This window comes from Electrophorus electricus, chromosome 14 (genome assembly GCF_041902795.1).
Source record: "Electrophorus electricus isolate QZ-2024a chromosome 14, ASM4190279v1, whole genome shotgun sequence".
In the NCBI taxonomy this organism is placed as follows: Eukaryota; Metazoa; Chordata; class Actinopteri; order Gymnotiformes; family Gymnotidae; genus Electrophorus; species Electrophorus electricus.
In genome coordinates, this window is record NC_137510.1 from 16,215,428 (window position 1) to 16,240,211 (window position 24,784).

Here is a 24,784-nt window from a genome sequence, read left to right on the forward strand (position 1 = left end):
ATACAAATGATTAAGCTAACAAAAGGAAACATACAATGACTACACAGACTACACTGTTAGAAACAAAAATAAACCCACACCCAAACAAAATGGCAGCCACTCCCTACCACCAGTGTATAACTATATACAAGAAACCGATATCATCCAGCAATTAATCAATCAAGGGGCAAATCCAAAGTCATACAAACACAGCAAAGCAAAGCAAAGCAAACAAGCTCAAAATGCAGCCACAAGTCAAAAACACTAGCAACACCAAACTCCTCCAATGAGCCCTAAGCCGAGCCCTTTGTCTCTTCCTCTTCCTTTTATTTTGTGCTCTGTTCACTGGATAACCTGGTGTGGATCAGGATGGGGAATACCAGTGTGGCAGAGGCAAAACCTGGAACACATGGAAGACAGACACACAGGCAGACATAACAACATTACCACGTTGTTCGGCCTGTTTTGCATTATACACTTGGTTCCTAATTAATCTATCCATTTCACTTTATTCCTGTTTGGGTTTGTTGACTCCCAATTAGAGTGCTTGTTGTTATTGTTCACACACTGTTACCTAGAACGGAACCCAACACTGGTTTGTGTCACCAATGACACACATGGGAATCTATGATGGTGCTTATGTACTTAACTTCGGTTTTGAAGATATTGATGGTAAGTCCCGTTTGCTTTGCAAAGCTGTTTGGCCTGTTGGTCTTTTTAAGGAACATCATGTGATCTTAAAGTGTTATACAAAGTGATCCATTGTACACGGTCAAATGCCTTTCAAAGGTCAATAAAATTGATGTACAAAGGCACATTTCATTCCAAGAAATGTTCAATAATGTTACATAATGAAAAAGGTTTATCAATAAAACCTTTTGCAGCACTGAATACAACTTGTTCTTCTCACAGTCCAATCAATTGGGGGCTCTATTCTTTTCTGTACAGAACACCTTACTAGTGATAACCATTTGATCGCACATCATTTGTCCATTTTGTAAATCGCCTTTCCTAGGATGCTTAGTACCTTAGTCCAATCATGTGGTCTGGTAGTCTTCTCCCAGATTATCTTGAACAAATCAGTTAGTACCTTAGCTGCTGTGTCTAGGTCTGCCTTCAACATATTCAACATAGAGTAAACCAGTTTTGCCATTTATACATAGCTTTGATAGCATTTCTGTCCTCTTCATCAGATGGAGAGCCAGTATAAATATTAATAATATCATTTACTGTGTTGGAATCTGCTTGTTCATCACAGTCAAATCTATTTGGAACCTCACCAAAATACTGAACCCACCACTCTGCCTGTTCATGCTCTAGTGTAATGATATTACCATCTTTGTCTGACACAACTGCCATCTGTTACTACTGCAGAGATTTATAAATAATGCTCAGTTCACCAACTGTGGCTGCACATTCAGCCTAAGTTACTATGTCCCATGGAAGATTCTCTTGTCTGTCCTAGCACTTCTTTACATCTCAGTCTTTGTTCCTGTAAGCTGTAAGAAATTGTTTCTGAATTCTTGATAATTTTTTGCTCAGCATCCTAGCTTTTAGTTATTTCCTATGGTCAACTTCCTCCCAAGTGCTTGATGTTATCCATTCCTTGTTCTTCTTTGTTCAAAAGCCAGTTACTTTAGTTCTCCTCCACTGTTGCAGCATGGACACTGAAACAAACTCTTTTCTGTTTGGATACTTCATTTTGGTGATCTAAAAAGGTTTCTTTAGTGACCTTGCTGTTTCTCTTTGCAAAGTTTTAGTTTTTAGTTCCTGATGGATTCTCATCCTATCAAGGTATTAAATCTTTCTTTATCTATCATCAAGGCTACACCAGTGATGTGCAAATCATTATGATCTGAGTAAAGGAGGATTTCTTTTGTTTGGTCCCTCCCCAGATATGCCTTCTGGCTTGTTTTAACCTGCCTTGAGCTTAAAGCTACTACTGCCACAGTTGTTGGGTTGATCAAGACACACAAGCATCTTCGCCACAGGCATAGATCTGACCAAGATTAAAAACTGTATCACATACTATAAATTCAAATGTAATGGCTCAAACATTATTTATTAATCTAATACGGTTTACAATACTACTACTGTCAATTACATTGGGCACATGTAATGAAAAGGAGCACATATCTGTAAACATAATCAAAAGGTTATTCCATAATAAATAAATACTTCTCTCCCATTCTCCCTACAACAAACTTTGGGTATTAGGTTTACCTTATTGGTTTTTTATAGCTTTACACTATGTGTGTTTTTTAAGGTTTGACTTTCAGCATATTTCAACAAACCGAATGTTTAAACAAGCCAAAACACAATTAAAACCTATAGACATGCTTATAGATGGAAAGAATATTGCACCCCCTACCTGAAACATAAGGTTCTGTGGGAACACTTGTACAGAGAAACTAATGAATGGTACTGTACTATGAGTGAACACTTTATCAGCCACACCTATTCTTTCACAGTAACAATAAAACTGCTCTACATATTACACTATATATCACAATGTGCAACTGTATTGCAGACCCATGTGTCTTCCAGCCTTAGTTCTGTGTGCCACTGTCTAGGTAGGAATAGTCTGTAATTTCCTAATATGCTAGTGTTTTTACAGTAAGATTTGCAGTATGCAGAAACTTGACAAAGTAATAACAGTTCTTCTACATCAGAGCAAAGAAAGCATCTGTTTTAATGTTTGGAAAAGATGAGTGGCACTTTAATTACATTTTTAATTTGACTATTCATTTAATGTTATTAAAACACTTCAATTCGCTTCCAGGACTATTTAGTATGCGAATAATTCAGTCTGACAAACTCAGATACAACCAGATCACCTACATATGTTAAATATGTTGATCATTAAGAACTAAATTATTCAAAGAGAGCTAGCATATCCAAGGTATGCATTTCATTCTAATACAATTTTACAATTCTCTTGGAATGTTACAATTCTCTTGAGCAACAGGTATTTAATTCCTCTGGAGGAAAGAAAAAGAAAGATTATGGTCTTTATTGCCCTTGTACTTCTGATGTGGCTACTTGAACTAGAATCCTGTGTATATGCACATTACTGACTAGTGTTAAATAGAGAAACACTAAAACTAAAAGAAGCATTAACTAAACTAAAAGAAGCATTAAAAAATGCATTCACTTTTACTCTTCACATTTTTATTGGGCAATATGGGTTGCATAAGATCAAACCTTTATTTTTATTTTAAATGGCCTGAATACAAATTATCCACAGGTATAAAGTAAAAATAAATCCTATTTGGCTAATTCTGACATATAATAATGATATTCCTTGTGATATGTTTTATGACTGTCTAATTATAATGAAGGAAGATTAGTGAGTCCAATGTTAAGAACAAAGTCGAATTACCTTGGTGCGAGTGTCATGCACATTTTAGTATGCTTATTAGCCTATATGAAGTATTTTGCTTGTATATATAAGTAAACTTAAAGACATCAGAGAAGCTGCAGTCACGTGCTTCTATAAAAGCAATGTTTGAGTATACAAATTAAATTTGAGGATCCTGGAAATTATTCCTTAATGAATGCATTAACATTCTCTCCTTTCTTAGAGTTTCCCTTAAAAGCTTTATAGAACAATGTGGATTTCCTTCTAGTCAGGGTTTCCAGAAAACGTGACTAACTTACTGAACAGTGGTTCCGGCAGGGTTATATTTCATAGTATGCACAAGAACTGTCCACCTGCTTGTAAGATACCTTTAATTTCTACGTTCCAGCATACAAAATTACGACTACTCAGCAAGTGAGTAAGTGAGTGAGTGAGAGAGTCAGGTTTGTTTGTTTTTCCACATTACCAATATAACACCATAAAACTGATTACCCTACCGCATGCATTTCAATGACCAGCCAACAGGTCTGAAAAAAAAAACCCAGCAAGCTAAATAATATAATTAGAAGAAGAATTAGTGATGTTAACACCAATCATCAGCCTTCAAATGTATTTATGTCCTAACACTGTCAGTGGACACACTGAATGCAGCCAAAAAATCTAAATTTTTAGCACATTATTCAATAAAAAGTATCCAAATATATGTTCTGCTGTTATCTCAACTTTATTTTCAGCTATGGACACCAATAGCTGATCAGTTGTTTTTAGCACAAATATATAAATGTAGTCTTTATATATATATATATATATATATATATATATATATATATATATATATATATATATATATATATATATATATATATATATATATATATATATAAATGCACAATCTTTTCTACAAGATATTCTGTTATATTGCCATTCTTGCTCATGATTAGTTATGTTGAGTACCCACTACACACAACAGTCATAGAGCACTTTGCATCAGCAGTCTGGGTGAGCAGAGCAGGCTTCTTGTCTTGTGCTGGAGATGAGGCTGTTCACATCATTTACACTTGTAGACTCAATCACTCAAACAGCATTCAGCTCACAAGTGCTCCTCTCCAACTCTCTCCTCATGCTCCTCTGTTTCTCTCCATCGTTCCACTTATGTCTGTACTCTGTCAAGCGAACCACTTTATTGGCCATTGCATCAGACATAGACCTTTGAGAGCCCTTAAGGGGGGTTATGAGCCAGAAAATGTCTCCATTCTTTTGTGCAATAATGGAATTGCTGTTATTTGTGTTAAATTCTGCTAGGCCATATGGCAATCACTGTAAATTACATCGGCCAAATCACAAGAAGGCTATCATACACGGCATATGCATGATTTGATGACATGGTGGTTATTAGCTATTACAAGAGTCCCCTGAGAAATGGAATTATACTAAACGATTCAACACTCTCTGGTGCATGGTCCACTGACTGACAAACACAGTGAAATAATGCTGCATTATCTGACAGGATGCCAAAAAAGAGCCTTTTTTACCAGCTCCTGACTCAGCTGTAACGTTGTTAGAGGAACATTGACCAGTGTCATTACAGGGTTTAGATTTATTGGTAGCTTTAGGGTGGGATTTAATTTCCCCATTCCTGGGAACAGCACTCCCCGTGTGTGACATTTATGTGGGAAGTGATAGAAAGCCATGTCATGGTGGAAATGTGTATGTCAGTCCATATCCAATGTACCATGTGTCAAAAACTTTTCTAGGCCAGTCAAATCTGAGCCATCTATTTTATACTAGCCATATTTCATCAAAAGTATGTCCCCCCAATAAAGGCTTCATTGTGAGTTTTAAAGAATAATGTTCAGATTTCCTCAGTTTCAACAAACATTAGTTTTGCTGTCTGTACCTGCAGGAATAAAAACCAAACAGTAGGAATTAAATAAACCAGTCCTGAATAAAGTGTCCTATATAAAAAATAAAAATAAAAAAATAAAAAATAAAAAAAAACATAAGAAAATACATACATCCCTTTAGAAATATGGAATAGGACTGAACCATCTCTCATCTATCTGGTAATTGTAAAGTCAATGGTTTTAACCAGCCTAGAAGACCTTTTATTAGGAACATTTGACATCAATTTCAGGCTCATGTGTCTGTTAGCAATCCTGCTAATTACTTTTTGGATAAGCACATATTAAAACCATGAACCATAATGTTGAAGCTGACAGAACAGAACTTTTCATAACATTTCAGTTCTTATAAGCCAACCAAATTCTCTATCCATCAAGGTTTCTGTTCTCAGCTCATGCAATAGTGTGGTTAAGAAATTTAATGGTACTTTTCTCCACAGTCCACCCATGTACTATTTAAGGTTTGTCTGAAAACTGTATTCATTTTGAAATCTAATGAAAATGCCAATGTCAGTCATTAGTAGTTGTCTATAGTCAGTAATAGCAGTATCAACTTCCAAAAAATATTTGGAATATTTGGTGTGGCACCTTTGATAGCTTATGTTTCTGCAGTGTTTCATTTCAATTTTAGGAATTCTTAAATCATTATTTTACAGACTGATATGCTTTTTGAATTTGAACAAAAATAAACGAACAAGAAAAACCCACTAAAACAGCATGTGTGAATATCTTACAGATGGCATGAAAAATAAGTAAAAATACAATTTTGTCATATTGCCTTGATTTAGTGTAATATGGAGCCAGTATGAGTCTAGTGAAATGGCAAAGCTACTCACACACAGTCTTAGTATTTACACAATTCTGCTCACAGTCAAGAGCTATGCCATCCACTTATCAAAAGGAATGACCTAGAAACTTATTCTCCCCATTCAATTCAGCACTATCAGTGACAATATGGGGACTGTATGGGTTTTAGGTCACTGGCAGAGTTTTTTTTTTTTTTTAATATATCCTCTTGATGTTTTATACATTTGATAGATTTATATTATTGTAATTACTTTACAACAAAAAATGTAATTCTTTTTGTGTTTATCAGCGCTTATGTCATCTAATGGCAACTTATTTTGCCAACCAATTTCAGGAGGTTCAGGATTAGAAATTAGAAATGCACTAATATCAGTGCCAGTGTGTATCAGGTTGCAGCTGTTTTTAGAGAGACAGTACTATTTTCGGAGAGAAACTGCAACATTAATGGATGAACATGAGCCAACAGCAATATAAGCCATATAATCAACAACACTTGCAAGGAATCTTGCAAGGCATAATCATCAGTGATGTGATATTAGTTTAATCTGTGCTCATAAACATGATGTTGACAGGATAAGATTAATAATAGTCACTTCTTTAATAATGATTTTAGATGCGTGGATGATCTTCCAAACATCTGACATTGGTATCTTCAGCAAGATAATGAGGTATTTGCACAAAGTTCCATCTAAAATCATCTAATGTAGTCTAAATGTAAAAAAAAATAGCCTGATTTCTCAGGCAATGCCCTAGACCTCTAGAACAACTGGAGCATGTCAATTAGAATTGATTACTTATACAATAATGGGTCTGTGAAGTGGTGTCATGCCAATTCTATCTCAGGTTTTCAGATAAATGACATGCACACAAACATGTCACGAGGAGTTGCCATTATTATTCTTGTGCTCTACAAATCGAGTTCTTCCATACGTGTTTCTGCCATTGGCTGACACACTAGCAGAGCATTCTAATTATAACATGAGTAACCTACTGTGTAACAGCTTATATTTACACTTCTGCCAAACTATATTTTTTATCATTTGAGATCTACTTTGTTATTATTTCTATCCATTTTTGATTTTTTTACACTGTGTAAGAGGACTTTCCTGAATCTAGCCTGATAGTGTTCAGAAGTCGCTTTAAGTGATCAGTGTGTATCTGAGCACAATGAGTCATAAAATCCATGATGCACAGGAATTTTTGATTTAAGGAATGACCTAGTGCATATGAGTACAATACCAAGATACTACTTTATATACAGTACAAGGAGAATATTGAATACAGCTGACACATAGCCTGTTCCATATCTTAGGCTGAATTGTTGTCTCTTTGCTTTACATAGGGCATAACCTACTGACAACATTAATTTTTAATCTTTTTTTTTTTAGTTTTGAGTTTCCTACGTGCAAGCACTGTAAATGTATGATAATCTGGCAAAGCCATTTTTATGCAAGTATCCTTTTTAGTAATGCACTTGCACTTGTATTTAAAAAGGAATTGAAGATTAAAGAATATCCATACGAGACATTTCTTTGCAGATTTAAGATGAAAATATTTGGAGTCCCAGATTGAAAGGAGAGAAACGGTTTGCATATCTGACTTAGAAAACATTCAATATTTTTGACAAAAATAGCTAATGAAAAATATTGTAAGGTTATTACAGCAAGCCAAAACAAAGGCCATAAGAACCAACAACAGAGAACATGGGCAAATTTGCATCAGTTGTCCCTCCACTAAGACTGAAGAAGCCGCTGAAAAGGAAGACCACGCGGTTATATTTTTGGGAATGAAGAGAGGCTGGATCAGTGCAGTGACAGAGGGCATTTAATGGTAACTTGTTTCACCTGCAAGGAGGGCCATCAGAGGCTGGAGAAGCAGCCGGGCCAGGCTGATTGGAGTGTACCCCGCAGCGGAACCGACAGAGACGGATATAGCATGGTGTGTGTGTGGAATTGCTTTTCCACTCCCTGTGAGTGACTCAGGATGCACCTAAAGGCAGGCCAATTCTGGACAGCCAGAACAGCAACTAAGCCCCTTGGGCTCTGCTTCGCCCCAAGAACTGAGAGATGGGCAGTAAATGGAGGAGTTACCCAAATAAACAAGCCACAACTAAAAGCAAGTCTCATCTTAAATATCTTCTCAAAGTGTGCTGCTCTTTCCAAAAATAAATGAACTTGTTCTGGTCTGCTACTACTTAATTCTCAGTGTTTTATCCTTTGCTTTGTAGGCTCATTATGTGATGTCTTAGGATACTGTTCTGTTGGTGTGATTTACATTGTGGAGGGCTGGCAATACAATGACAGCATTACAGAGCCTGTAATTAAACAGAGTACATGTAGAATGGAGTGAGAGGAAGTCAGGGGTAGTCAGAAGAGAGAAAGGTGTAGGTAGACATTCATCTACTCTCATTAAAAGATAGCCATACTGTTTAGGATGACTTTTCCAATTAACACATTTGCCATATATAACCAGTGTGCCAAATTCTGGATTTAACAGTTATATAACACGAAACACTACACTACAATACTTTACAATAAACCCATAAATGTAATAAAAGTTTGTACTTAACTCGATAAAAAATGTAATAAACTATGGGAATGTAATAATTTGCCTAATAAGGTAATATAATGTCCTAACCGTTGCTGTTATAACATTTTTACCAATAATGCAATACCTTATTACATTATTGGGAATTTATTTAATTTCCAGCTTAATCATTTGTAATACAAAATTATTTTGAATTATCTTTTTTTAATTAAATAAATTCAGGTAAAGGGGTAAAATGCATACAAAGTTGTATTATAGGTTTTGGTTAAGGTTAAGGCCAGGATGAGAGTTAGAATTAGGTTTTGGTAAATGGACTTGTGTGACTAAGCCCTCCTTGCATTTCAACTAATAAAAACTTTAGAATAATCCATAATGTATGACATCCACATCGTCTTATTTGCTGTTAAGAAATATCTTGGTGGACTTCTGTGGATCTAAAAATAATATCACCACATTGTCTCGGTTGCCCATCCTCTTGCGCCATGTTTCCTATGGTTTCTTTGTCTCTGAGGACCAAAGAACAGTGACAATACACATGCTAGACCTTTAAATGTCTGAAGTGCCTTATTTGGAGATGGTTTATGCAGAATAAATGCATACTCCCCAGCCATGAGTTCTAAAACTTCACTAAGGCTTTATGTGTTTCTTGATCAAGGATAAAGAACACTAATATCCACACTCCCCCTGTGTAATCAGCCCCAGGTGTCCTATTAGTATACTGTGTATTTAAGCCCTGTGTTTTCCCTGTCTGGTAACTGGTCATTGTTTGATGATAGAAGTAATGTGCGGTGTTGGATGTTCGATGGTTCATGTTGGTGTTTCTCACATTTACACCCTGCCTTCATCTTTAGTGTTTCCCTGGTTTCTTTATTTGGTGTTTAGACTTCATGTATGTTAGCTATGTATTCCGTTCCTGTTTCATTATTTGATTCCCCTGGCTCTTTGACCCTGGACCATCCCTTTAACAATGATTATGGAATGCTCTCAATAAACGTCACTCTTCTCAGCGTTTGTATCCTGCCTCGTATCACTCGGCGTTACACACATAAGAACAATATGAACTGGCTAAGATGGATTAATTTGATCTAGCCCCAAGTTGTAGATTGCCTATATGGCAAGTATGTTTTCATGTAGCACACAGCGAAATGCCCCTTAATTAGATCCATCTGGGCTTTATCCCATAATATCAAGCTCCACCTTCCTACCATCTGGATTCAGTACTACTATAACAGATAGGCTATCAAAGTAAAACAATGACTATAAAAATGTACTGTAGAGACTGTAGAAACCAAACATCTCTATATAGACTTCCCATCCTGAATGTAGTCTTAAGAATATGTTATCATGTAACATTAGCCGTCTTTTATAAACAAACATTGCATTGCATTTTTCTTTCTTTCAGTCTATGAACCAAATATATCTCCCATATCTATAACCTCTTATAATTTGGTTTGATTGTATTCCATAATGTTGGCTGATTCTCCCAGTTAGATGATGTATAAAACTTAAATGTTTCCTTTCACCCTCCCCAGCGTTCACATACACCTTTAATTGATCTAGATTCCAGATAAATGCTTTGCTGGTACTCCACTTTTTTCGGGAAACTAGGGATGATGAAAAGTAGTAAAATTAGCCTGGTCAGGGAAGTTGATGAAATCATGGGAAAAGGTCATGATTGTTGATTTTACTGCTGTTCATGCTCACAGATCTCTGGGGGTTGGACGTACACTGCTGTGCCAATCAAAAGTTTGTTAGGAGAAGTAATTAGGGAAGTTTGGAATACGAGCAGTGGAAAAATCCCCTCAACTTGACCTTTTCCTGTTGGCTCTGGCAACTGATTCCATTCAGGAACCAACATGAGTAAACAGTTCAAGATTCTCAAAAGTAGAAATGGTGCACCTAACAATTTCACAGCTTCGCTTTGTTGGAATGGAAATCATGATATAGCATTGTAGAATACAGACTATACAAAGTTTATATATTTTTAATATCACTCGGGGCTCACAGATGTAATAAGCAAGGTATCTTTATTGAATAAGCAGAGATGCACAATAATCTTTCTATTAATGGCCAGGAGTGAATAGTTCACTAGATTCATTATAAGCAAAAGCCTAACAATGTAAAACTGCTAAAGTTAACACAAACAATTTGTGGTGGATACAGGTAACTAGATTAGAATTAGAGAAACAATGTAAGAAACAATGAAAATAGAAACAGTGTAAATAGATTGATAGAAACAATGTAAATAGATTGCTTTATGCAATCTATGGGAGTAATCAAACGGGTAATCTATTTACTGATCAAGACCAACAAAGGAAACTTATTAATCAACAAATTCATAATAGAAGTGTGCCTACAGTCTACTAGGAGGATCAGGAGAGAAAGCCTTTGCGAACAATGAATTGGAGAACTAATTCAGAGTTATAAGGCTGGGTCACAAGTGAGGGAAAAAAGTTAACTAATCTAATTTGATTAATTAAGGCTAATAATGATAGCAACTGGTAACATATGAGGGAGATATCGGCATGAGTGTGTTCTATTGGATCATCCGGACATCTAATTGGTTCATATAGGATTTCTGGTAAACACTACTAGTAGTCAGTAACAATTTGTTTACAATATGCATGAGGTTTAGCAACATACTGATGAAGTAATATGAGTAAATAATACAAATTAATGAAGGACAATTAATGAACAGAATAATGCGACAACAGGTATTTATAAAACAACACAAGTACACATCGCAATTTGGAAATTATATTAAAATCACCATACATTATTGGTTGATTATTTTATATCATTGTAGATTATATGGTAAATTGTTACTTTTTGAATATGTGGGATGAGGAAAATTTGAGTCTAATGGAATTAATGGTCTTCCTTACTATACCCAGGCTGGTAAGAGCTTTTCACATTACCATTCATCAATTTATGACCCCAGAAGGGGGCTAAGGGTCAGGGACCAGATCATTTTGATAGCTGGGCCATTTATGGCTTTGTTGTCAATCGTCCAGGCACCAGCATGTCCCAGGTCTGGTCTGTGGCCCAGGGGTAGAAGAGAGCCCCCCCTTTTGACCAGGTTGGAACTTCATAAGGGGAATAATTTTTAATCTTCACTACAGTGTGGTGTGATATTTAAAGGCTCATTTGCTTAGTATCTCATTTGCAGAGCATTTCATTACACTTACTAAATGTTTAGGGTATACTTTTTATACTGTATTTAATAACATTGTGCATCTTAGGAGGAACAGAAAACACTTACCATATAGTTTAATAATCACTAGATCAATTTTTGTGCTTGAGCCCCCTCTCTAAAACAAAACTGTCTAAAAGTTGAAATACAAATAGTGCCAAACCAAGCAGTAGATTTTACAAACTGTATAGAAGGAAAGTCTTTTTGGTGATAGAAGCGATGCTAGCACAGCTCTATCAGCATATTTCTCTGTTCTCATAGAAAATTACAAAAATAATACTAGATTCTTATTCAGCACATCTAAACAAACTAGGAATAAACTACTGAAGCCCAGACAGTTTTTTCCCCTCAAAAACAAAAAATTGCAATGCATGTAAATTCAATTATTCAACAACCAACAGAACTATAACAACCAATTAGATCAGTGGACTGGCTGGATTTATTTTCTCTGGTTTAATTTAAATGATAACTTCCCCAGTGCACCTAATGATCTAAGTCATCATATCTGACACCTAAAAATGTACTTAAAGAAAGGCTACTAATCTTTGATTAAGAAACCTTACATAAATTCCTCAGTTCATGTGAAGGCAGTAAAAGAGAATGTCATCAGTGTCCTGCTGCTTGAGCTCTGTGTCTCTGGACCAGACCTGCTTCATCAGTTTGTATCTTTGTTGTGCTTCCTACCTGCTTTGATGATTGCTAGCCTCCAGAAACCTCACCCCATGTCCTGGACTCATGTAACCTCTCCTGAACAGTGCAGTTTTTAATCAACACTCTGTTACACATTCCTTATGAACCCTGAGTCCTTATCCTCTCTAACAAGCCCCATGTTGTGTGCTTGTACACCCACTGAAATACATAAACAAGCATAAAGATAAATATTTCACCAATCCAATTCAATCACAAAACTCTTCTTTACATCAGTAATGTGGGATCTCATTCCCAGTATCCACAAAGTTGGCCATGTTCTAGGGAATACTTTGGTTTTGGTGCATCTGGTGCTGAGTGGGTCTTTTAGAAATCTATTCAGCATTCAAAAAACTTTAGTTGTTACTTTTTATTTTACAATTTTAAAAAAATGCAACAGCCCCACAGGCCATTCCCACAGGCCATTCAGGCCCTGAATCAGGGAAACTGATAAACTGTTGGGACCACCACCACCATGTAACTGTAAATATTCAATTGTAAGCTGGAACTGTACATTGTGTACATACATTTATACATATCCATATATACATTGTAGATTGTGTATATAAACATATTATACATATATTGTACATACATTGTTAATATATTTTGTATATATATATAGATATATATTTCCCTATACACCCCTATTTTATTTTCCTCAGTTTGGACAGAGCACTCTCAAACCATTTTACTGCGAGTTATACTGTGTATGACTATGTATGTGACAAATAAACCCAACTTGAACTTGAACAGCCTCTATGGCCACTTTGCCTTCTTACAAACAATTGCCTTTGAGAATCTTGTAGTGTAGTACATTGTAGTGTACCATTACAGCTTCACAGCAGTCTCTTTTAAATTGGCATACAGCTTTCCTTTGAACTGCACAGGAACATCTTTTTACCATTTCTGTGAAAGAGCTTTAACATAATCATAAGTTCAACATATCAACCATATCAAGTTTTATTGTAATTTCAGAAGAGAAAGGTCTGTTATTTAATGCACTAGTAACAAAGAAGTGCTATTTCAGTACATTGCTGCAGCTTTCATTAATCAGAGTCAGAATCATAAATGAATGAACTTTTTATTATTTATTATCATTAATGGTGTACATATAGATAACGAAATAAGAATTAAAATAACCACTTAAAAGAATCTAGTCATAAAAAGTGATATAGATTGGCAGGTATATGGTAGTGCTTACCTGGTCTGCTTCTTTTATATACAGGAACAAACTTCCTGTCTCCCCATGCCATGTTCAATGCTGTTCTACTCTCCTACGACTGAGTGTTCATAAACTGTCCTGCATCTAGGAGGGGGTGTGCCACCAGTCAGGCTATGTTCAAGCATCCCATAATGTCCTCCAAGATCACTGTTTCTTTTTAATTAGCAACCAACACACTGTTCCCCACATCTGCTTTCACGCTAGCTTACGAAACTCACCTGAACCCTTAAAAGGATGTGAGACCTGTGTGAGTGTGTGTGTGAGTGCCTGTGTGTGTGCCTGTGTGAGAGGATATATGAAAGAGTCAGATAAACCAGGTGCTATAAGCTGTGCCCTCCTTGATGTGATAGAATCTTTAATATTTGATTCTAGAGCTAATCTGCTGTCTGTTTGAGAGAGAAGTAGCTTTGTAACATGCCTTCAGAGGCTCTTGTTGGTGCATGGGAGGCTTAATTGGGGCATAACTTTTTTTCTTCAGCTGCCCTATCCCTCTTGTTCTGCTTGTCTCCTGTTTACCTTTTTTTTCTTCTATGCGGCAAAGATTTGGTCTGTCTATCGATGCATCTGTCTTGATTTAAAAAGTCTTAATATGAAGTCCTGACATCTAAGCCATTTTAAAGATGTTTTGCCAATTCTGAAATTTTATATCATTGCCTTCCTGAGATCTAACATGAGTAAGCTAATTTATTACTAAGGACGCTGAATGTACACTCTGCCAAATAGTGTGTCTAGCCTAAATATAGGATACCTTTCTGAAAGATAACAAGCTAACCCTCTAAGTTTTTTGCCTTTTAGATGAAAGACAAAGACTAAAAGACTACATAAACAGGTACAAGATCTGTTCTTTCAGGTCACTGGGCTTTGATGGCCCTTACAGAAAGTGTGGAAAATGTTTGCAGAAGAAAATAAAAGCTATTAAAGTACTACAGCCTTCTTCTTCTGACTCCACTCTACAATTTGAAGAGCATTCTTCCCAGTCATTAGGAGCTAGGCTAAAGAAGATCAGGGAGTGGCATGGAGTGCCATAACACACACCAAAAGGATGCAAACAAAAGAGGAATGGATGATCTGCTCCTTGGAGTCAATTATGCAGAGTCCATCATGCGGAACTGCAAATGCTACAAAGGCATGCCATGAAATCCACAAGACAGTTTAGCAGCCATCTGTGTCCCTCGGCCATATCCATTTTCGCATTATCTTATTTCATAGAAAGTTACACTAAAAAGCCTGATTATTACTTTAAGATTAACACTTGCCTGCAATTGTTTTAGAAAATGAGACTATGTCTGCTGGCAGAATAGTGAGGGAGTTACTCAGTTTGAATCTTCTCTATCCTTTATTTTTTCAGTGCAAATTAATTATTATCATTGCTGCTGTTTTGGGACATTACTGATACAATCATGCAGCGACCAATTAAATAGATGCCTTAAGATTTCATGTCTGGAGTTTGAAGGAGGAGGAGGTTGCATGTGGCTGCTGTAGGCTTTGAGACAGAAGTGTCTACATGAGAACCCAGTGGCAGTTCTGGACTATTTGAACCGCAGAGGAGCCTGTTAATTTATACCTTTCTCCAATTAATATTCTCCAATTAATCCATATTAATCAGTGCATTGTGCACATTAAGTCATTGTTTTCATTCAACATTTTTAAAATTTATTTATTTATGTTAGCCTACATGAATGTTAGAAGAAAGACCTGCTGAGCTTTTTTGTCAAATGGATGTGATTTTTAACAATGGAATGTTCACATCAAGTTTGATACATTTTTTGTTAAACACTGTTAATCCTGTCCTAAATGTTTCATTTTTGCCTTGTTTTTAACATTAACTAAACAGAAAAATATAAATATGCAGACTTTTAAATTAAGCAATGAAAGCTAGTTAGCTAACAGTTTGGGATTGATTCTTCCTTGGCATGAACAGACTATGATACACTTAGAAAACAAAACACAGCTATAAACCATAGCTATATGTTACAAAGCTACTCAGTGATTATATGCTCCTCCATGTATTCATTTATCTTCTACTGTACACAAAACTCTTTGTCACAAATGTTTCCAATCATGGACTGTCAAGATGTTTTCAAGTTGCAGGCTTGTCTCTGCAGAATTAGAATACACGTATTCTAGATGTTGGACAATGTGTGAATTCTTTAAAACATCAGTTTTAATATATAACTAGATGTTTGATCTTAAAACTTAATATTTCCTAATAAATAATTATATTATTTAACTTGATTTACTTTAAAAGCCTTCTTCACATCTAAAATGAAATATGCTAAAGAGCAATATAAATACAAACATAGTAAGACTTGTGCCAGTGAACTACATTATTTCTTTTCTATGGTCAGTATATTAGCACATCCCCTAAGTACCTGAACAATGACATTTAATTATTTCTGCTTCCTCCCAAGGAAACACACTGGTTTGCAACTTTTGCCAGGTAGGCCTAATTGCCCAGTGCTCTCTTTCCTAGGAAACTGGCAGTATTATACCCTAGTGGTGAAAGCCTGATATGATAAAGAGCCAAGCATTCATTGACTAGATAAGGCAAACAGAAACAGATGGCAGCAACCTGAAGCTAACACAGCTGAACCATAACAGCTTGGGAGGAAAAACTGATAAAAAAAAGAAGGGGGGGGGGGGGGCATCCATGCGTCTGGTGCATGGCACTATCGGCACCCCGACTTCTTCTAGGCAGAGATGGTGGCCATTCAGCCTGTTCCACAGCCCACGCATGCACACCGCTGTGGGAGCTGTCAACCTGCACAAGAACATCCAATACATGACCATCTGGCTGGGGCCTCCTGTGCCCACTTTAATGTGCACCGAACCAAATAAAGCCTCCCACCTGCTCCACACACCAGTGGGTACAGATAACCACTGAACACCACAGGCTTTGCTCAAGGCATTTGTTTACACATGTGTGGGCATACACATGTTGTATATATACATACCATGGGATGGTGTTGCATGCAGTACAGTTAAGAGTCTACTGATGAGCAGAGGGTTTAAGAGTAACAGCAGGATAGCATAGAGGAGATAAAAGATGAGGGCCAGTGGCTGTGCCCTGTGAAGGACAGTACAGATTAGTATCTGGAAATGCTGATTAGTGGGGTGTCTGGAGGAAAAGAGAAGAAAGCAAGCATATTAAGGGGCTGACAGTTGAGCCATCTAGCCAAGAAAATCATTCACAGGAAATGCTGGCTATCACATACCTGCTTAAGACAGAAATTCCTTGCAAGGACTGCTCGGACTCCAAAACACATTCTTAGTTTATGTAGAATGTTTTTTTAATTATTAAATCCAAACACATACAAGAAATTGGATCTGATCAGCAAATGAGACATTGCAGCAGGCAGAATACTAATATGCACTTCCTGTTAATTTCTTGTTGGCAGTCTCACACATTTTCATATCAAAGTGCCACTATTTCCCAGATCAGTTCACATTTGGATAAACAAACTCAAATGACACAGGACCTCTATTGGATTTGCTACTCCAAGGCTTTGAAAACGATGCATTGAGCTAGATCAAAGGCTCCGTGTCATGCTTGTTATCACTTTGGGTACATAATATCTCTAAGTGCTTTACTGGTTATGGACATAAGAAAAATGGGAGAACCTTGTGCTCTGGATCAGTTATTGGAAGCTGACATAGGGAGGTCTTGTCCTCTAATTAATCTGGCAAGCCTTTCTGCTTAAACACTGGATCACTTTGAAGGCTTACTAAATTATTCACACACACAATGTCGACTGGCTACTGAAAGCCCAGGCAGAGAGAGGCCTGCAGTGCACTGCAGCCTATAGTCACAGCAGGAGAGGAGACAGTCAGTGATGAGAGGTAGAAGGCAAGCTAGAGGGAGGGAGAAATTGAGAGGCTCTCCAGATCTGAACATAGCCATGGAAGGTGTTATTCTAGGTCATGGCCATATTCATACACCCTCCTCCCATTTCACTCCCTGTATGACATTTATCATATATGTCCTACAGAGCTTGGCCTGACATGAAAAGTCTTTGGACAGCACAAGGTGGCATTTCTTTAGGAAATGAAGAACTTTATTTCTTTTTTTGCAACACCTCTGGTCAGACAGGTGCACTGGACCAGTGGACCAGATTCGTGAGAGTGGTAATGATAGAATAATGATACCTTGAGACCAAAATTAAAGTTTTATAACAATGAAACGTGTCCTCTTTGACTAATGTGATTTATTTATTTGCTTTTATAGAAATTATGGATAAAAATCAGGACTATCAACATCATAGTGAAGTTTTAAAATTAAAGGAATAAACCTATAAAATCTGTATTTTATGTTTAAATCTCTTATCGCTGTTATTCTCCTATATGGGTCTGTCTTCTATTTTGGTTATAGTTTACCTCAACTGTCAAGATCTTATGGTTAACAGTTTTGTAGGTTCAATGACCCTACTACTGGTTAAACTAATTACTTAGGGTTAATCACTATATTTAGGGTCTAGTTCTAAGATCTAATAACCTTGATCTTCTATTTCTCTAACTAACATTATAATCATTCTAAGTAAACATAGTTTGGTTTAACTAGAATCAATTGAGTGTGCTCTAACCACTTAAAACAATATAAATAAAAAAACACAAACATGCAGAATACAAATCATAACACAGTATGCTCAAAAGAAAACACAAATCCCACTCACGTAGCACAAGTCAAATGATCCTTGCGAATGTAATTATTTTACTGCAATTGGCGCAATATGTGTGCAACAGTTTGGCCTACCCCAATGGCTACCTACCCTCAAAAGTTCTCTCCTCGTGAAAATCTCTGACAGCTTACAGGATACCGGTTCACTAAAGTCTTGGGTGGCTCACTATCTAAGATCGCGCGCACATGGTTCAGTATTACTCACAAAGATATGTACTTTACACAGAATTTCACAAAAAAATCATAAAGCAAATATTATCAAATCTCCTATCTTCAGCAATCAATTACTCTACACGAACAGCAGCGTAGGTTCATTCATTTATGCAATGGCCAGTATTACCATGCAATTTTTTTTTTTTCTCACTAATCAGTTTGTGAATTGGTGAGATGTTGAACTTACCAAATTCAAACTCTCCAGCCTCAGATCAACACTAGGGTGAACAAAACGAAAGTGTTTTTCTCCCGAATTCGAAATAAACAGTTTCCCCAGTTTCTCAGTGTTTCGTTCCTCGGAGCCTCACCTACTGACACTCTCTTTATTATCTCATCTAATTGACTTACTGTAGTGGGCATAACCACAGTAAGGGTAAAGTGTATGGCTTCCCTGTTTCGCCATTTCATATTTATCATTCACAGCCTTTACCGCTGCAATATATGAACATAAAATTAAAAGAGGATTAATTTTTTTCCTACTCACGTCTCAGGTTGAGTGTAAAAAACAAGCTATTTATTTCAGTCTCCCCTAAAATTAATAGGAATTACTTGTAAACCTTATGCTGACTTATGTTGACGCTTTAGAGATATAATCATAGACATCTGTTTGAATAAAACCTTCCATAAAATCAATCCAGTCATAGAACCTTTTATTTATCTTCTTTTAAAGACAAACAAAAAATAACAAAAAAAAAAAAATCTTCTATGCCTCAAAGCACTGTGACATATATAACTCCATGTTCCTGTCTTGCCCATGCAAATACATGGCCCAAACACAGAAGTATTTTCAGTCCATTCAGTACCGTACACAAAAAAGGAAAGGAGCCGGTCCAAAGGCCTCCAGAGCAGGCCAATTAGAATGGATGGTAAAAGTCCTCTGTTCTTCCACACTGCTCTAGCAATCTTGAAATACACTAGACAATTACATGACATACTATACAGAAGAAGGGATGGCAAATACGTCTTTGGAAGGAGCGAGGTGAGAATGACTGAATTTTAAATGTGGAGTGACATGGGCTGGGAGGACTGCAGGTGGCCATAGTTTCAAGGGCTTTGGATTGGTTCTTGGGTCACATCCACAGCTGGTTGAAGTTGTAGCATATAATTTGCTGGCATAGTTGCAAATTGAAAGTCATATACAGCACAGTACATTCAACGTTTTTGTTGTTCTTTTTAAATTGTTAAATCTGGCCAAACATAGTGGTTTATTCACATACTATACACAAACTATTCACATAACAAATATACATCTATATGTTCACATACTCTTCACTTCCAATGTGAGTGTCCAGGCACTTTCTGACAAAAGTCCAGGGTTGTAAAGAAATATCAATCCAACACTTCTGCTCTCTATACGAGGCCTTGTCTCAGTATCACTCTCCTGTTTTAAACTGTTCCATCTGTCTGACCATTCAGTGGACTCCCTTGACTCTGTAAGTCATTGGGCTGAATTGTGCTGAGACTGTCACTCAGTGTCAGCTCAGAAGCCTGACATCTGGGGTGACATATGCACAGCAATAAATTCAGCAAACCAGCTGCATTAAAATTGCATGGGTGGCTTTCTATGACAGTTAGCGTGATGGATCTCTAATATGACACTTTCAACAGTTCTGCAGTTGGATCATCATATTGGGTAATGGGCATAACTGCACACTTTGAGATCAAAATGGTAACGGAAACTGTACTATGAAGTGGGTATATGTGGGATTCACTTTGGACAAACAGACAGGCATGTGTGTGGTTGGTGATATTCTTGGGTTTCCTCCTCATGTCTTGTGAATGGCTGCAAAGAGGAGCACCAGTGAAACTGTTCCCACAGTGAAATGGAGAACTGACTTTCTGATGCACAAAGACTGGAATTTCAAATTAAAGGGACATACGTATCTTTAACATATCTTGAGTCCATCTTACATACATAGTCACCTCTCATGAAAGGTTCACAAGGTATTAAACAGATTCCACTCGACAAACACAAGCAAGTCTGAAGAAAAATGATCAGAGGCAGACTCCCCATCTTCAGTTTCATTACCGTCTTTTCGCTTGGGGCGCAATTTCCCCCTTCTTGATATATGCTCCTGTAAAACTCCATTAGCAGCTCTCTTATGCAAACACTGAAAGACAGTGCTGTGCTGGGGTCAACCTGTAATTCACCTCCTGCTTAAGGACATTGAGCAGCTGCACCCTGCTAAAGTACTCCTTTTGCATGCACAAGATGAATTAGCCATCAGACTTGAAACTTAAAGGAGAAGTTCCGCAGACCTTAAATGTATATACAAGCGAGAAAAGAAACAGAAAAAAAACTGTGCCATTGTAAATCAGATAAGCCAACTTGGAGCCATTTGATTTTGTGAGCTTTCCCTCCATTCTGGGAAACAGTGTGCATACCACCATGTAGTGTAGGAAGAAACAGACTCCGCCTCTACAGACCAATATGCTGCATTGTCAGTGGTCCAGGCATAGGAGGTCCAAGACACATGTACTCACAAGACAACAATCATATTTTGTCCAAAAACTAGTTAGAAAACCGGTGTCCAAAGGTGGAAAAACTATAGCTGGGCATAGAGGTGCACTAAAGAGGCATCATAGTCTGAAGAGGCAGTTGATGGACCGCTGACTGCTGATCTAGTTTTTTTCAGTGTATGCAGGCGTGTGTGTGTGTGTGTGTGTGTGGACAGATCAGGCCTTAGATGTCTGACTCTAGTGCACTGCACATAAAGGGAACACATTCAAGTGACATCCATTTTATTTCCTCAGTCCGATCATCTAGAGACACTTCCAGGTGTTGTGCAGTCCTAGCACAGCATAGAGCACATCTCGGAGAAAATGAATTGAAGTCACACTCGCTCATGGTGTTCAGTATCAGAGCAGGATTTGGGTTATTTCTGGAGGATTGCTCACAGCCTGGGGAGAATGGTGGGGGGAGGCAATGAAAAACAACACTAAACCACAAACAACTATGACACAGAGGGACAACCACATCCAGACATTCCGGGACAAAAGGTGGAAGTCTCTGTTCACATTTATTTTCCATTCGTCCCTTCCTAGGTGAGACATAGAGAGAACGAGAGCGAGAGAGACAGAGAGACAGAAAAAAGAAAATAGAACAGGGAGAGAAAGAGAAAGAAAAAGAACAAGAAAGAAGCTGCTGGCAGTCTTGGTCTGCACTGTAAGGCCAGTGTTGCTATCTGACCTCCATGCACTCCAGAAATTCCAGCACCAGGTCATAACAGAAGCGATACTGTTCCTGGGGAAGACATACACCGAACCAAACATCAGATGAGTCATCTTGCTGGTCAGTGATCTCAAAAACAGTACAACTACACAGTCCACTCGCTCTGCATCTGTGCACCTACCAGAGACTCCACCATGTTGGGCTTGGAGTTGCGCAGGGTCTTGACGGCATAGAAGACATCCACTATATTCTGGTACTGGATCATCTCCATGAGAATGGTACATGCACAGAACGTGCCACTACGGCCACCACCATTCCTGTATAAAACCAAGAAAAACATCCAATCCTCACGCTGCCATACACACAGGAATTCAATATACAATTGCAGTGCACTAAGTACAGCCAGTAAGTTGTGGTTAAAGTCTGTGGGCAGTCATATCTACTTTCATTTGGCATTTCACAGTCAAACAACCTGAGCAAGCAGCATTCAGTGGGCCACTGGAGCAATGCTGAGCGGTACCAGAAGCTAGATGAGGTGAAAGTGGGATAATCAATCGCAGTCAGAGTCTTGGCAGCTGCAGATGCAGTGCTGAGAGGAGCTACTGTATTCTGCATTAAACCATAATTGATTTCATCTTCATAATCTCATTCCCCCTGCTAGCAGAGAATAACACTGTGTGACAGCTCTGAGTGATGTGGTGCTTGGGCACAGGTGGAGAGGCAGCACATGCCTGTAGGCACAAATGAGGAGCGCTCTGATAACCTCTGCTATCTCTGGACACATTGGGTTGTATGAACGAAAGAACCATGATTACAGGTAACAAAAATCTATTTTTTGAGCCATGTGGAAACTAATTTTCATGCAGGAGAGCACAGACCTGTTAAACAACTACACTACAGGCGAAATGTTTAGACCACAAACTTCTAGAAATTACAGAAATGTAATATATCTGTGTAATAAGTTAATTAACATTAACAAAAGGTTTTTAACTTGTATTCTCAGTAAGTTAAATCCAATATAAACTGGATTACTAAGAGATCCATTACAGGCCTGATCAATTTCCTTAGTACACCTTGCTGTTCTTTCTTGTCTAAATAGTTCTATGAAAGTTTTAAAATATGTTTTGGATCATTGTTATATTGCATCAGTTCAGTCAAATTATTTTCAGTCTAGAGAATTACTGCTTTCTTCCTGTAGTGCATTTCCACCACTGCTTGTCAGATCATCAGATCCTGCTGCTGACAATGGCATGTGCGGTAAGTGTGCGCAGGACTCACAGACAGTGCACCACTGTGCGCCCCTCGCCACACTCTCTCTGCCATTTCTGTACATGGGCCAGCAGGTTGAGGAAGGCCTTCCTGGAGTCCGGCACGTCGCGATATGCCGACCAGCGAAGGAACTGGAACTGGCACACCATCAGCTGACCCTCCTGGAGCTAAACATGGACAAGAAGAATGGGCCATAATATATCATCCTGCATGAATCAGTGAGTGTGTTTATGAGTATGAGCACAGAGATTTGTCTCTCAGGAGTGTAGACTCAGCAGGCCTCTGGATTCTGATGAATGAGTCAGGGGAAGCACAGAACTAGACAAAGACACATGGGCCGGGATGCCCTCACTTCTCTGGTCCAAAACTCAAGCTGAATTAATATTCAGCCCTGTGGCACCCTTATAGTCTCACTCAGGACAGAATGCCTAGCAATGTGTTGACCAATGCTCAACACACTTTTAGAAAGAGCAGCTTCAGCAGTTTTAGGCTGATGGGAGGGGCTTATCAGGTCAGTCAAACAAGATCAGGTCCAGAGCATCTTTCTCATTCTGTACATGTACACACTGGCATATATGATAAGTGGAAAACTAGAAGTGAAAATATGTAAAGCACAAAGAGTCAAAGCATTGGTCTGTTTCTGAGCTGGGTTGTCAGTGTGAGGGAGAACGACAGGCAACCAGAGTTTATTATATGACAAGGTTGCAGAGCTGCCGCTTGTCATGCAGATAGGCAGCAGGGATTTGACAGACATGGACAACCACTGACCGAGCAACCTCTCATAAGTCTCTACTCACTCCCCTCCAACAACTCAGAAACACAGTCAATCAAAGAGCCGTTCTGTCTGTGAAAACCCTCAATTTGTTTTCTTCACCTGTGGTGCCAGCCATGCCTACTGCACACATTCTGCATGTCACAGTCTCCACCGGAATATGGTAGGTGTGCTTTATGAACATATCAGGCAAAAGGGGTATGCAACCACAGAATACCACATACCCACTGCAAGGGGAGGTTTATAATGCATCCTCAGGAAAGCAGAGGTGGAACCTCTTTCCCAATGATGCACTGGTCCACACTGAAAATTAAAGCTTGACCTTTGGTGGCATGCTTGATAAAAGAATATTTACATTACTGTTGTTGAACACTTATTTATAATACTCATTACTTGTCCCCCAAGTGTGTTTTGAATTAGATTTGTTCTGTTCTTTACTAAGAGCACAAATACCATGTTGTCTGTGGTAACAGACAGTTTGCTACAGGTCTGGTAGATGAAGTCTGATTTACAGTTAGCCTGGAATAGCACTTTATGTGAATTTCATATGGGTCCTTTACTTTCTATATGCTGCTGTGGCTCTCTTACAACATTAATGTTTACTCAGTTCATTATGGCCAAACACCAAACAGTGACAAACAGCAAATATCAGCAATAAAGAAAATACAACTGAGAAACTGTTGAATAATATAAAAGCTAAAACACTAAAATGTACTACAAAACTGTGAACTTTTTATAGACTATATGGTTAATTTTTAAAAGGCAGAAAAGAAATACCTTTTTTTAAAGTGGAACATGAAAGAATGAAGTTTCTAGACTGTACTACTTAAGCAATAGTGTCACACCTTAAACTATTTTCGATTTCTATCAAAATTAAAGGTTTTATTTGCCACCATTTTAATAACATTTCTCCTCCTTTAATGTAATATTAACTCTTCAACAAAACTTAGGGTCTGCTGCTCAAGATTACACAGAATGTGTCA

At 37.7% G+C, this 24,784-nt stretch overlaps 1 protein-coding gene and 1 long non-coding RNA gene across 14 annotated transcripts in view; one reads left to right on the forward strand and one right to left on the reverse strand.

Moving 5' to 3' along the window:
- The window catches only part of LOC145651125 (uncharacterized), a 29,265-nt gene extending 6,234 nt beyond the window's left edge, over window positions 1-23,031 (forward strand). The window contains exons 2-3 of the long non-coding RNA XR_014116828.1: window positions 22,473-22,577; window positions 22,959-23,031. This is a non-coding gene — a long non-coding RNA (uncharacterized LOC145651125). The remainder of the gene's footprint in view (window positions 1-22,472; window positions 22,578-22,958) is intronic.
- Window positions 19,222-24,784, reverse strand: part of ptprub (protein tyrosine phosphatase receptor type Ub) — a 137,332-nt gene continuing 131,769 nt past the window's right edge. For all 13 annotated transcript variants that reach the window (XM_035530549.2, XM_035530545.2, XM_035530546.2 and 10 more), the window contains 3 exons: window positions 23,039-23,196; window positions 21,942-22,077; window positions 19,222-21,832 (listed from right to left, as the gene is read on the reverse strand). In XM_035530549.2, coding sequence (XP_035386442.1) covers window positions 21,770-21,832; window positions 21,942-22,077; window positions 23,039-23,196 — 357 coding nt within the window. In that variant the 3' untranslated portion in view covers window positions 19,222-21,769. The remainder of the gene's footprint in view (window positions 21,833-21,941; window positions 22,078-23,038; window positions 23,197-24,784) is intronic.